The 13,555-nt window shown below is 37.2% G+C and overlaps 1 protein-coding gene across 3 annotated transcripts in view; it reads left to right on the top strand.

The window, feature by feature from the left end:
* Positions 1-13,555, top strand: part of PFDN1 (prefoldin subunit 1) — a 65,412-nt gene that overhangs the window by 26,537 nt on the left and 25,320 nt on the right. For 2 of the 3 annotated variants that reach the window (XM_064277019.1, XM_003404799.4), the window contains exon 3: positions 1,597-1,681. In XM_064277019.1, coding sequence (XP_064133089.1) covers positions 1,597-1,681 — 85 coding nt within the window. Of the gene's footprint in view, positions 1-1,596; positions 1,682-8,582; positions 8,661-13,555 lie in introns of all 3 variants that reach the window. The other variant, XM_064277029.1, reaches the window with a different exon arrangement.

Below are 13,555 nucleotides of genomic sequence, written 5' to 3'. Positions count from 1 at the left end.
TAATGACTTGACCTCTAATCTTAGCTTTGAAATTTTCTCAGATGCTAATAAAGATGATGTCTGATGACCTATTATTTGAGAATACTACTTACTGGCCAGCGATGAGTGCCGTTTAAAAATGTATATTTTACTCTGAAAATTATTTCCATGGCTAAAAGACATTCTTATTCTTAGTAAAATCTTGTGTGTAATGACATAATTTGATGATGCTTGGATCTTGTTTCATTATACTTTTTCCATGGTGTGAATGAATGTAGGCATCTTTGCAGTAAGTATATGAGTAAGGTTTTTCAAAAGGATCAAGTTACAACTGAAGACTAGATCAGCAGATAAATTATCTGAGCTGTTCACATCAGATCACAAGCTGAGTAATTACTGGAGGGAAAGAGGGGTTCATCAGATTGTTTTAATATGTGTGGGAAGGTGTGTTCCTGAAGAAGAGGGGGAAGAAAGCAGTTTTCTCCCAGATGTCTGGAAGATAGCTGGCTGCCCTATTTGATTTGTTTTACTTTTCTTCTGCTATAGCAACAGACCTTCTGAGTAAGAATCTACCTAGGCACAACGTTTTTGTGGGATTGACAGAGGAAACACATATTGCTACCTCGATATGTTTTTTTGTTGGCTTTTTTTTTAAGAGATGATGTTTAGTTCTGAACTCTATGTGCAAAGAGAAGAAAGTCTGCTTAATTAATTTTAATATGTAATTGAAATCTATTATAGCCTAATTAGACTACCCTGAAAGGGAATTGAGTAATTGGCGTTTTTCCTTTGATTTCAGTGGAAGGGAACTATTTCAGTTCACTTACTTGAGGCTACTAAATATTGTTCTTCCTTCCCTTACAGCAAGAATAGTGAACATAAAGTCACAAAACAGATTCAGTATTAATTTTTAAAGTTTCCCATATTTCCACCCTAATGCCATTGGTGATAAATAATGTGCCTGACTGTAAAATGGAAAAAGTTGAAATTTTCCATTTGTGCAGTTTGAGCTTTTCAGAGGTATTATACACTCTGGAAATAATAATAAAAGATACTCGAGCTTATACAGTGCTTTTTGTGTGAGGAACTCATATAAACACTAATGCATTGATCCTAACACAGTACTTGATTGTGACTTTAAAAGGTCATGAGTTACTGCTGTTACAGAAAGGAAAAAAAAAAAAAAAAAAAAGATGGGGGAAGTTCTAAATATTGTTACAAATATTGTTTAAAAAAATCTAGATGAAAGTTGAGTGAGATAACTGAAAAAATAAAAATTCTGCAGGATTTTTATTATGTTTGTATGTTAACTTTCCCCTCGGCCTGTGATAGATTTTTATCCTTTTTTTTCCTCTTTTATCTGTAAATCTACTTGAAGCCTGCTTCCCTTCTTAGATAAGAAGGCAGAATCTACTTTAAGCCTTTATCCCTTCATAAGCGAGAAGGTTTAACCCTGGTGGTTTTCTGAGTTTGTCACATTAATGTAACAGTGCATTTTATTTGTCCTGAATTAGAGGATCATTTTTTTAGTTTTCTTAGTTTGCTATTTGATAGTTATTGAATTTGATGAATATCTTGGTCATGTGGCTTAATTTCCAACTTTTGTGTGTTTTGTAGGTTTATTCTTCAGTCCAAGGAAGTAATTCACAACCAGCTATTAGAGAAACAGAAAATAGCAGAAGAAAAAATTAAAGAACTGGAAGTAAGTTTTGAGTGAATATTGGCAATAGCAATGAATTTTTAGGGAAAAAAAGTAATAATATCGCTATGTTTAAACCATATTAAATGAAAATGTATGCCAGCCAAGGCCATGTCATATTGTTTGCATTTCTTCTAATTTTGTTAGAACTTTTGAAGTAGTCATATTCATGAAAGTGTATGAGACTGGAAAAAAAAAAAAAAATCCTCTTTGGAACTATAGAGAAATTCAAAGAAGATAAGATGCTTTTAACCTGAATGTGTTTTCTCCATTGCCTTTGAATGAACATGTCTGTTCTTAAAAAAACAAAACACAACAGCAGCATTTATTTAAGCATCACAAGTATAGTGGATTGTGGTGGATGGGCAGGCAGAGCAGGACCAGGGGAGTGGGTAATGATAACAGTAGTTCGAGAATCTTGGTTATAGTCTCTCTTTTACATATTATAATTTCTTTAACCTAGATTAGGTTGCAGACAAGGACTGAGTAGTAAGCTATAACTAATTAAATATTTGAAAGATGGCATTCCAATGAGGAAAACAGACTTTTTTAGATAGGGAAAAGGATGATGCATGTATTGGTTTTCTAGGGTTGGTATAGCAAAGTACCACAAACTGGGTGGCATATAAGAACAAAAATGTATTGTCTCAAAGTTGTGGAGTGTCAAAGCCTGAGATCAGGGTATCAGTGCATTGATTCTTTCTGAATGCTCTGAGGGAGAGTCTGTTCCTTGCCTCTGCCCTAGCTTCTGGTGATGGCTGGTGATCCTTGACATTCCTTGGCTTTTAGGTACATCAATCAGCCTCCATCTTTACATGCCATTTTTCTTCTGGGTCTTTGTGTCTCTTCTCTTTTATACAGACACCATTCATACTGAATTAGGACCCACCCTACTCCAGTATGACCTCATGTTAACTGTTAACATTTTCAAAGATCCTGTTTCCAAAAGTCATATTCACAGGTACTGGGGGTTAGGACTTCAGCCTATCTTTATGGGAGACACAATTCAATCCATAACAATGGTTAAGAGTAACTTAGTAAATCTTTGGAAATTTTGAGTTTATTATTACAGTTTGCTTATATATTAGACCTTCGATGGGATATTCTTCTTGGGCTTTGGTGAAAGGTCCATCCTGTGTATAGTAAAAGTTAGACTGGACAAAAAGCTAGTTATTACTTCTTAGGAACCAAGATTTCCCAAGATTGGGGGTGGATACAATGACTTCATAGGTCACTTTATCTAATTTCTGTGAATACTGTTTGAGGCAGTGGTTCAGAATCTGACTCAGCCCTCTGTTGAGTTAGTGAGACACCCTCTGTACCTCCTGGGGATTTCTCAGGGGCACTGACATGGCATGGCCTGGGAGCATGTTTACTTCACAGTTATTTAGTAAGCTATATACTTAATACATATTTCTGTAAATGCTACATTTCACTACCAAAAAAAAAAAAGACTACTTTTTTAATGGAGTCTAAGCTTCGAAACTAAGGTAGGCTAGGAAGAAAGGCTTGGTGATCTACACGAAAAATTAGCCATTGAAAACCCTATGGATTACAATAGAATATTACCCAATATAGTGCTGGATGGTGAGCCCGCTATGTTGGAACGAACTCAGAATACACAGTGGCTGCAGCAATTGTTACATGCCATCAGGTTGGATCTAATTCATAGCTACCTTGTGTACAGCAGAACAAAACACTGCTATGTCCCACATCACCCTCATAATCATTGCTATGCCCATTGTTGCGGCCACTGTGTTAGTCCAGGGTCTTCCTCTTTTTCTTTGACTCACTACCAAGTATGATGTCCTTCTCCAGGCTACGAGTCCCTCCTGATAACATGTGCAAAGTACGCAATGCAAAGTCTCACCATGCAAAAAGTCTTACCATCCTCGCTTCTAAGGAGCATTCTAGCTGTACTTCCAAGATAGATTTGTTCGTTCTTCTGGCAGTTCATGGTGCATTCAATATTCTTCGCCAACATTGTAATTCAAAGGCATCGATTCATCTTCAGTCTCTTTCATTGTCCACTTTTTGTATACGTATGAGACGATTGAAAATACCATAGCTTGGGTATTTACAATAGACTCAAGCATACCAATAATTGTGAAGATGGCACAGGACCAGGGAACATTTTGTTCTGTTGTACGTGGGATCGCCATGAGCCAGAGCCGACTCAATAGCAACTAACAACAACAACAACAACAAAATCAGCTCTGCAAGCAGATGAACCAGTGGGTATAATTCTTGTTTAATTTGTAAAAAGAATTCTATCAATGGCTCTGCTGTCCCCTCCCTCCCTCCTATCTTCACTGAAAATACAGATAAGAAACAAAAGAAACCCTCAGATACCAGAAGAAAGCAAATAATAAAAATTAGAGCAGAATTAAATGAAAAAGAGAACAGAAAAACAATTGAAAGGGTTAAGAAGACCAATAGCGGGTTCTTTGAAAAGATCAGCAAAATCAATAAACCACTGGCCAAACTGACAAAAGAAAAACAGGAGAGGAAGCAAATAACCCGAATAAGAAATGAAATGGGCGATATCACAACAGACTCAACTGAAATTGAAAATACAGGTAAGAATCATTGCCTATAATACAGCAATGTCTACTTCACATCGCCTCCAAAGAGGGGCTTCCATCATATGCATAGTAATACAACTCCAAAATGAAGTACTTAAGGCAAAAGGTGGACATCCATCCAAGTGCCTACTAATTACCACCCATGCTATGGAAAAAATGATCCTCAGTAGGCAGAGTAAAATTTCCTCAATCATGGGAATTCCTCCAAAACATTTTCTCGTTAGGGTATCAGAACTCAGTCAACACAGTGTCAACAGGCACTTCCTAGCCAGTTCTCTCGTAACTATTCTTCCCACTTATTTCAGGAACCACCGTCTGACCAAAATTGTCATTTTTGTATACGAGTCAGAGCTTTAAGCTACACAGTTGCCTAGATTTTACTTATAGCATGGGCAGGAGAGCTATTTCTTAACCCTGAGGATTGCAAAACTGTGCGTCAGAAGTGGCACTAAGTGGCCAGAATGTCCTGGGTTTCCTTATTCTTATTACATCAGTGCTGAGCTAACCTGAGTGGTGGAAGGGGTGTTAATCATGTTGGAGATAGACGGCATGAGCCTAAAATATATTATGGAGACTTAGGCTGAAGGCAGATAAGCCTGAAGCAGTAAATGTTTGGATCCCACCTGGAATAAAGGAGAAAGAATATAAGGAAATGATGGCCAAAATGTGTTCCAATATGTCACTGAAAAAATTACAGTTATCACTAGGCTTCCAAATAGTTGAGATTCCTAAGGCCAGGGCTCAGAAACTGAGCCCTAGCTCATCTCAGTGCTGAATCTGAGTTTTTCTAACTGCAAAATAAGCCCACAAGTAATTATTTCCTCCTTATCTCCAAAGTAATTGAACAAAAATAGGATGTATTTTTCACTCTCCGGAATATATATGTATACACACACACACGGGTACTCAATCTGTCATTAAAGTTTTAACTCAACTTTGACTAAAACTGAACTTTCTTAAAAAAACCCTGCTTTCTCCTTTTAATAATTCACTGTGAGTTGATGTCAACTCAATAGCACGTAATAGCAACGTGCTGTACATTTCAAAAAGAAAACCATTTTTTCCAAAGACGGATGAGACTCGTAAAAAAGTCATAATTCCAAATCTCAAATAATTATATCCATGTCATTTTTAAAAATTATAATTTTACACTTTTCTGATAACAATGTACTATACTGTGGATGGAAACCTTGGTGGCATAGTGGTTAAGTGCTACGGCTCTTAACCAAAAGGTTGGCAGTTCGAATCCACCAGGCACTCCTTGGAAACTACGGGGCAGTTCTACCTTGTCCTATGGGGTCGCTATGAGTCGGAATCGACTCGACGGCAGTAGGTTTGGTTTTTTTTTTTTTTTATATACTATGGATAGACCTCTGGTGGTGCAGGTTAAGAACTTGGCTGCTAACCAAAAGATTGGCAGTTCGAATCCACCAACTGCTCCTTGGAAACCCTATGGGGCATAGGGTTGCCATGAGTTGGAACTGACTTAATAGCAACGGGTTTGGTTTTTAGGTTTTATACTATGGATTATACACTTGGCCATTGTCTTTAAAAAAGCTTTTTGTTACAAGTATTTTAAGGAATAGAACATTTCCTCAAATAATGACATAAATAATATGGCTAATCGGTCATACTGAAGCCATCATTTTGTATTTTCTCATGAATAGTATCAGCATCATTGGTCTGTTAATCACCATTAGGGCAAAATGGTGATATTCCCTCCCAGAACCTGGCCTATCATCTTTTAAAAGAAATGTAAAAATCTACACAATAGTATATTGTGAGCTTAAAATGAAAATACTTCTGAATCAATCCCATCAAAGTGATTATAGTCTGAAGAATACCCAACATAGAGATATTAAATCTAAGTGTGGAGTTTTAAGAAGGAGAAGACAATAAGGACTGTCATCTCAAGGGCTAGATAGTGCTTGTCTTTGCCCTTCTTGTGAGTAATATGACTCCCTATCAAGGGGACATCGGGGCAGGGATATAGTACCCCGTTCTCTACCCCAAAGGAAGAAAAACGTAGGTGAGCGTCCAGGTTGGCCAATAATGCAGGCACTGCATGACAGAGTTGTCAAAGGCTAAACAAAGTCCATGTAGGCTTTGTACTCAGAAATAAAGACCAGAAAAAATACTTGGAGAGGGCATACAAAGAAGCAGTAAGAACAGAGTTGCGTAAAAGAGTTCTAGAAAGGTTTATCCACAGTGTCATGTACATAGACTGTAGGTAGGGGCTGGGGAGGTACATACATTGGCCCAAGTTAGTAAAACAAATTAACAGCTTTGATCAGAAACTGGGTCTATAATCCAGCCTAAAAAGACCCTTATCCATTAAGAGACAAAAAACATACTGCATGGAAATATCCTGGTCTTTGTCTGTAGTGTTATATATAAATTTGCCTTCCTAGCTTAACTGTAAGGTATCAGGTGGTAGGAACTGATGATGATGATAATTACAGGTGATTAAGATGAAATACGTTGGACTGGCAAGAAATACTATAGCCTAGAAGAAGAGACTGTGGATTTAAAAGAAGGAGCAACAACTGGAGGCCTTGGGAGACTCTATTTAAAGCTCTGAATTTGTATCAAGGTTTCCAAGTAACAGAAAACCGTATCTGTGATTTACTTCAAATGGAGATCATTTATATTCCCAAATTCCCACATTGTGCTATGAAGCTAATATAATAATTAAGGAGCACAAGGAAGAAGTGCCTGATTTATGATTGAGGAATCAGAAAATGCTTCTCAGGAGAAGTGCGCCTAAACTGAAACCCGAGGGAATTAGTAGATGGACCTGGTAAAGGCAGGAGGAGGAAGTTCCTCGGCAAAGGAAACTGCTTTTGCAAAGACCTAGTAGAAATTAAGAGAGCATAACAGGCTCCAGAAACAGGGTATTTTTACATGACTGGAACATACAGTATAAGAGAAGGCAGAGGAAATGAGTGAATGAGAGAAATAAACAGGAGTCATTTCACAAAGATCCTTGAATGTATGTTAAAAAGTATGGACTTTATCCTAAGAGCAGTGTTGGATTTTACACAGAGGAGTAATAGGACCAGATTTAACATTATACATAGATCATTCTACCATAGATATGTTAAAGAATTGTAAGGAAAAAGACTGGAGATAGGAAAAACCATTAAGATGCTACTACAGATAGTAGTGGCTCTCTTTAAAGGTGGAAAAAAACTCTGGAAGGAAATACCAGTAATAGAGAAAATAGTGAAGAAATAATATTTAGAAATAAGAATTTTCCAGAACTGATGAAGGACACAAATCCTCAGACTCAGGAAACCAAGAAATTACAAGTAGGATTTTATATATACACACACACACACACACACACACGTAAATTATCATATTGTGAGCTTAAAATGAAAATACTTCCCTGTCAGTCTCATAAAGTGATTATGGTCTAAACACATCTCAGAGAAACTACAAAACAAAAGACAAAGACAGCATATTAAAAACATCCAGACCAAAAAGACAAAGGAAGAACAATTATGCAGTGAAACCTGTGAGAGCCAGAATTTGACCGACTGCTTTGTCTTTCCATGTCTCACAAGTTTTCTGCCTTTGACAGGGTGCAATCTTACCACTTTTCTGTCACTCTCTGCTGGTGGAAAATATTTGGATTTTCCTTCTCTGATAGGATTCCACCTTAAACAGGTTCCAGTTTTTGCAGATTTTACTGTAATTTATTTTTGTTGTTGAGAATATACACAGCAGAAATATACCAATTCAACAATTTCAACATGTAAATTCACTGACATTGATTACATTCTTTGAGTTGTGAAACCATTCTCATCCCCCTTTTCTGAGTTGTTCCTCCTCTAATAATGTACACTCACCGCTCCCTAAGTTTTCTATCTAATCTTTCAAGTTGCAGTTGTCACTTTGATCCCATATACATAGATTTTAAAACAGTACAATGTTCAAGGCAGACATTCTTTACTAATTAAGCTCTAAACCATTGTTTGGTTTTAAAAAGACTTTCAGGGGATATTTTTGGTTTAAAGTGTAAAGATTATCTCAGAGGGATAGTTTTGGGGGTTCATCCAGCCTTCATGGCTCCAGAAAGTCTGGATTCCATGAGAATTTGAAATTCTGTTCTGTACGGCACTGGGTTTATTTTCACCCTTGTGATCAGAATCCTTCTATGAAATATTGGATCAAAATGTTTAGTAATGGTAGCCAGGCACCATCCAGTTTTTCTGGTCTCATGGCAGAGGAGGCTGTTGTTCATGGAGGCAATTAGCTACACATTCCATATTCTCCTCCTCTTCCTGACTCCTCTTCTTCCTCTGTTGCTCCAGGTAAGTAGAAACCAGTTTTACCTTGGATGGCTGCTTGCAAGCTTTTAAGACCCCAGGCACTGTGCAGCGAACTAGGAGGTACATGAGAATTACTAAATGTTATTAGACCAATTAACTGGAATGTCCCATGAAACCAGGACTCTAAACCTCTGAACCCTGATTGTGCATCTGAATGTGCATGGGAACCAAATCCCATGTGGTGGTTGGTTGTACATAAGTAGGCTCAACAGCTGGCCTTTTTTTTTTTTTTTTTTTTTTTGTCATTGTTGTAAATATGTCTGTCCCACAACTTTTGCCAGTTCAACTTTTTACAGGTATACAACTTATTGACAGCTATTACATTAGTCGGTTGTGCAGCTGTACACTTAATGTGTTTTTTCCATTCCATGAATCAAAACTCAATACTCCTTAAACAGTAACTCTCTTCTTTCCACCTTCCTCCTGCATTAATAACCACTAATTTTTTTTAATTAACATTGTCCTCTATACATTTGCTTTTTATTGTCTTTTATAGAAGTGAGGTCATACAGCCCTTGTCCTTTTGTGATTGACTTATTTCACTCAGCATAATGTCTTTAAGCTCCCTCCGTATTGTCACATGTATCTTCATTTCTCCTACTGGCTAAGTAGTATTCCATTGTAGTACATACCACATTTTGTTTTTCCTTTCATCCATTGATATGCATTTACCTTGTGTCCATCCTCTGGCTGTTGTGAATAGTGCTGCAGTGAACATTTATGTACAAGTCTCTGAGTCTCCGCTTTCACATCTTTTGGGTATATACGTAGGAGTGGAATTGCTGGATTGTATGGTAGTTCTGTTTTTAGTTTTTTGAGGAACCACCGCACTATTTTCTACAACGGCTGTGCCATTTTACATTCCCACCAGAAATGGATAAGGTTTCCAATTTTCCCACATCCTTGCCAACATTTGTTATTTTGTTATTATTATTTTTTAATCTTAGCCATCCTAGTGGGGCTGAATTCATATCTCATTGTGGTTTTGATTTGCGTCTCTCTGATGGCTAATGATGTTGAGCCTGTTTTCATGTGTTTGGTAGCCATTTGAATAGCCTCTTTGATGAAATGTCTACTCAGGTCCTTTGCCGATTTTATGATTGGGTTGTCTTTTTGTTGTCGTTGATGTTTTATATATATTTTGGTTATTAGATTCTTCTTGGTATATGGTTTCCAAAGATATCCTTCAATTCGGTAGCTTGTCTTTTTGCTTTTTTGGTAAAGTCTTCTGATGAATAAAAGCTCAAAATTTTTATGAGGTCCCATTTATTTATTATGTCTTACTGTTTGTGCTTTTGTTATTATATTAGATAATTTATTGCTAGGCAATGCTAGCATTGCCACTGCATTTTCTTCTAAGAATTTTATGGTTTTAGTTTAGACATTTAGGTCTTTAATCCATTTTGAATTTATTTTTGTGCATGGTATGGGGTATGTATCCTGTTTCATTTTTGTGCATGTGGAAATCCAGTTTCCCCAACACCATTTATTGAAGAGACTCTACTTTCCCCATCAAATGAACTTAGCAGAAAAGGATTATTTTGATTAGATTTTGATTTTTCTTTTGTGTTACTGCATACTTCCCCTGCTTTTGTAACTAGATGGTAAGGAGAAATTAATCAGTATATTTTTCCTTACTTTGATCAGTATGTATTCTCACATCATAGAGCTGAAGTAATAGCTACTGGCCAGAAAAGTGAGTTGTGCATTACTCAAGTGGGAAAGGCTACATCTGTAATAATGAGCACACTGTGTGTGTCAGCTCAGACGGACGAGATCCAAAGGGCTGATAAACGAGATCCAAAGGGCTGATAATTGAGCTATAAGTAGAGATCTCTAAGTTACCTAGATTTACAGCAGAGCTTTCATTACCCTAAATTCCTGTTTAATGCCTTATATTGATTTAGGAGTTCTGGATTTAAGCCCTTGCTGTACTCTAAAACCTCAGTTTTCTCATCTATAAAATGAGAAAATTGGATTATAAGATCTCTAGGATCGTTTCTATCAAGTTTTTGGTTATAGCCTCAGTCTTTTTCAGAGTTGCCACTTTGGGAGCAAAGTGCCCCCTTATGTCTTAAAATGAAAAGATGGAAGGAAACAAACAAAACAAGCTACCCAATTTCCTTTCAGTGTCCAGGTTGTTACCTTAATTCAAAAAGTTAATCAGAATTCTGCTTTTGAAGCTAAAACTACTGGTAGTCGTCTACCTATGGCTTTGCCAGATAAAATGTGATAACAGGATGATGGCATCGTTTCTGCTATCTTTGTAGTAGCTGCTTAAGTTTGCTAGAGATGTGAGTATGATGGCTTAAGGTAGTTTATATTAGCCATCACCTATTTTAGAGACACATACTTTAGGATAAAAAAAAACAGCAACCCAAACCTGTTGCCGTCAAGTCCGATTCCTACTCATAGTGACCCTATAGGACAGGGTAGAACTGATCCATAGGGTTTCCAGGGAATACCTGGTGGATTTGAACTGCAGACCTTTTGATTAGCAGCTGAGCTCTTAACCACTGTGCCACCAGGGCTCCATACTTAGGGTACCCATTGCTATTTAGTTGATTCCAACTCATAGTGACCCAATAGGACAGAGTAGAACTGCCTCATAGTGTTTCCAAGGAATGGCTGGTGGACTTGGACTGCCATCCTCTTGGTTAGCAGCCGAGCTCTTAACCACTGTGCCACCAGGGCTCCATAATTTAGGATAACTAAAAAACCCAACCCATTGCCGTTAAGTTGATTCTGACTTAGAGTGACCCTATAGGACAGAGTAGAACTGCCTCATAGGGCTTCTAAGGAGTGTCTGGTGAATTTGAACTGTGACTTTTTTTTGGTTAGTAGCTGAGCTCTTAACCACTGTGCCACCAAGCCTCCATACTTTAGGATAGAGGTGTGTTAATAGCTTATTAACTGCACATAGATAAAATAACATACCCAGGAATACTTCATTTTACTCATCTGTAGTGCTTTATTCAGCATTGTTTCATAAAGTACATGATACTTAGGATAGTGATGTATATATCCCTGTGCTCAGAAAATATTGATAGATTCATTGAGTGTACATGGACAATTTTAGTAAATTGTATTTTACGAATTTTTATAAAATGTATTTTTATGAATTTCAATGAATCTGCTCTTGGAGATAATTATCCTGCCTTCTTAGGGCTTTACCATTTTTATCTTGTCATTTTATTCGTTTCTCAAGTTTCACTACATTATTTCATTTATAAATAGGGTTATGAGGGATGTTGCTGCCTTGCCGGTTATGATTAATAGGGGAGTTTCTTTTGCTTCACTTTGTCTTGCTTTTAAATAAATCCTTCACCTGCCACCAGCGTAGTATTTGAATTCTATCACTATTCATGAAGCCATTCTTTTGGGTACGTAATCATCTTGTGAAGGAGCTTTTCCAAAATGGACACAGATGCATTGTGCTTTTCTAACTTTTATGTAAAAAAAATTAGTACATTTTATTCTGCTTTTGTTTTTAAGAAAACATGGGTGAGGGTGGAACAATACTCCAGGAAGCCTTATCGGTTTCCACTGAGTTTTGTATATACTGTTTTTAAATGAGGCTCTAAAGACTCAAACTCTGTGTAATGCTATAAAGACATGGAAAATGATCCTTTCTTAGGGTTGGAGGAAGTGATGACTAGTGTTTTTTTACTAGTAGTATCTGATAATTCCCCCTCCCTTTAGCTATTCTAGGCCTGTTTAGTTGTCAGGCGTTGTCAGACTAAATTGCTAAAAATAACAAATAAGGGGGAGGCTGTTCTAAGACCAGCTCTTGCCACTGTCTGTAATCTGTTTAATTTAGTTCCTAGGGAGAAAGGGCAGAAGGAACATGGTGCCATTCTCATTGAATGGATTTTCTGTTTAAAGTGCTGACAAGAACATTGTTTGAGCTCTCCCTTTTCCCCGAGCCCAGTAGGGCCCATATCTCCCCTTCCACTTAAGAGTGTGGAGCCAGAGCCCGGGGGCTCAAAGAGCATGCTCTGTTTCAGTGGTTGTGCTAGAGATTAACCAGGCAATTGTGGCCTTTTGCTTGTCTTTTAATGTGGCTTTTAACAGTGGAAATGTGCAGTTAGCCTGTGAGAGAAGGTGGGAGGGAAGGCAATGGTTAGAAATGGGGGAGTTAGTGTGGGAATACAAAAATCTTTCTTTTTAGTCTTTTTTTTACCTGACTCAGTGTTAAACAGATTCAGGTTGTTTGACAAAATTAACATGCATGTGACTCCTATACACCTGCATTTAATTTAACCCACATTGCCAGTATAAAGCTCTGCTTTGATTTGACTCCTGACCTCTCTGTGCCTTGACTTCTTCCTAATAATAGAAATAACTCTGTAAAGATAGCAATCTAGTTTTTGTTTATAAAGCTGTTGAAGATCATTGAAGGAATGATTTAAATGCCTTTCCCATCCCCTGCTGTGGTGGAGTGTGTGAAAATGAGGAACAAATTTTCAGTTAAATTTCTGGTGTTCTACATCCTGTGTCACCTCACTCAAGTGTTTATCGATTTTATATTCTGAAGCTGTTCATTGATTTTTGTATTCTGAAGTCCCATCCAAAACCTTTTCCTTTGTGCAATTTTGTTTTTTTTTACCTGAACCTGACCACTTTAACACTAAAGAAAAGAACAGATTGTTTTTATTAGAGTCTTGGGGGATGGGCATCGTTTTGGGAATGGCTACATTGATGAAGATCCTGGTATTTACCTAAAGCTTTGGGAACTGAGAACTTGGACCTGCAGGCTTTGGGAATACTTACTTTTAGATATTTCTTAAGTCACTGGCCTGTCTTATTCCCTAAAGTACTAAAATATTTTAATTTAGCTAAAGGGTCTCAGATGTATAGTTTAGAACACAGTCTTCAAGACTATATACATTATTAAGTCTTGTGATTTATGTGGAACAACACTTTAAATCTTTACAAGTAACACAAGATGGATG

Source organism: Loxodonta africana, chromosome 2 (genome assembly GCF_030014295.1).
Source record: "Loxodonta africana isolate mLoxAfr1 chromosome 2, mLoxAfr1.hap2, whole genome shotgun sequence".
Lineage (NCBI taxonomy): Eukaryota > Metazoa > Chordata > Mammalia > Proboscidea > Elephantidae > Loxodonta > Loxodonta africana.
This window is presented reverse-complemented; position numbering and strand designations above follow the sequence as displayed.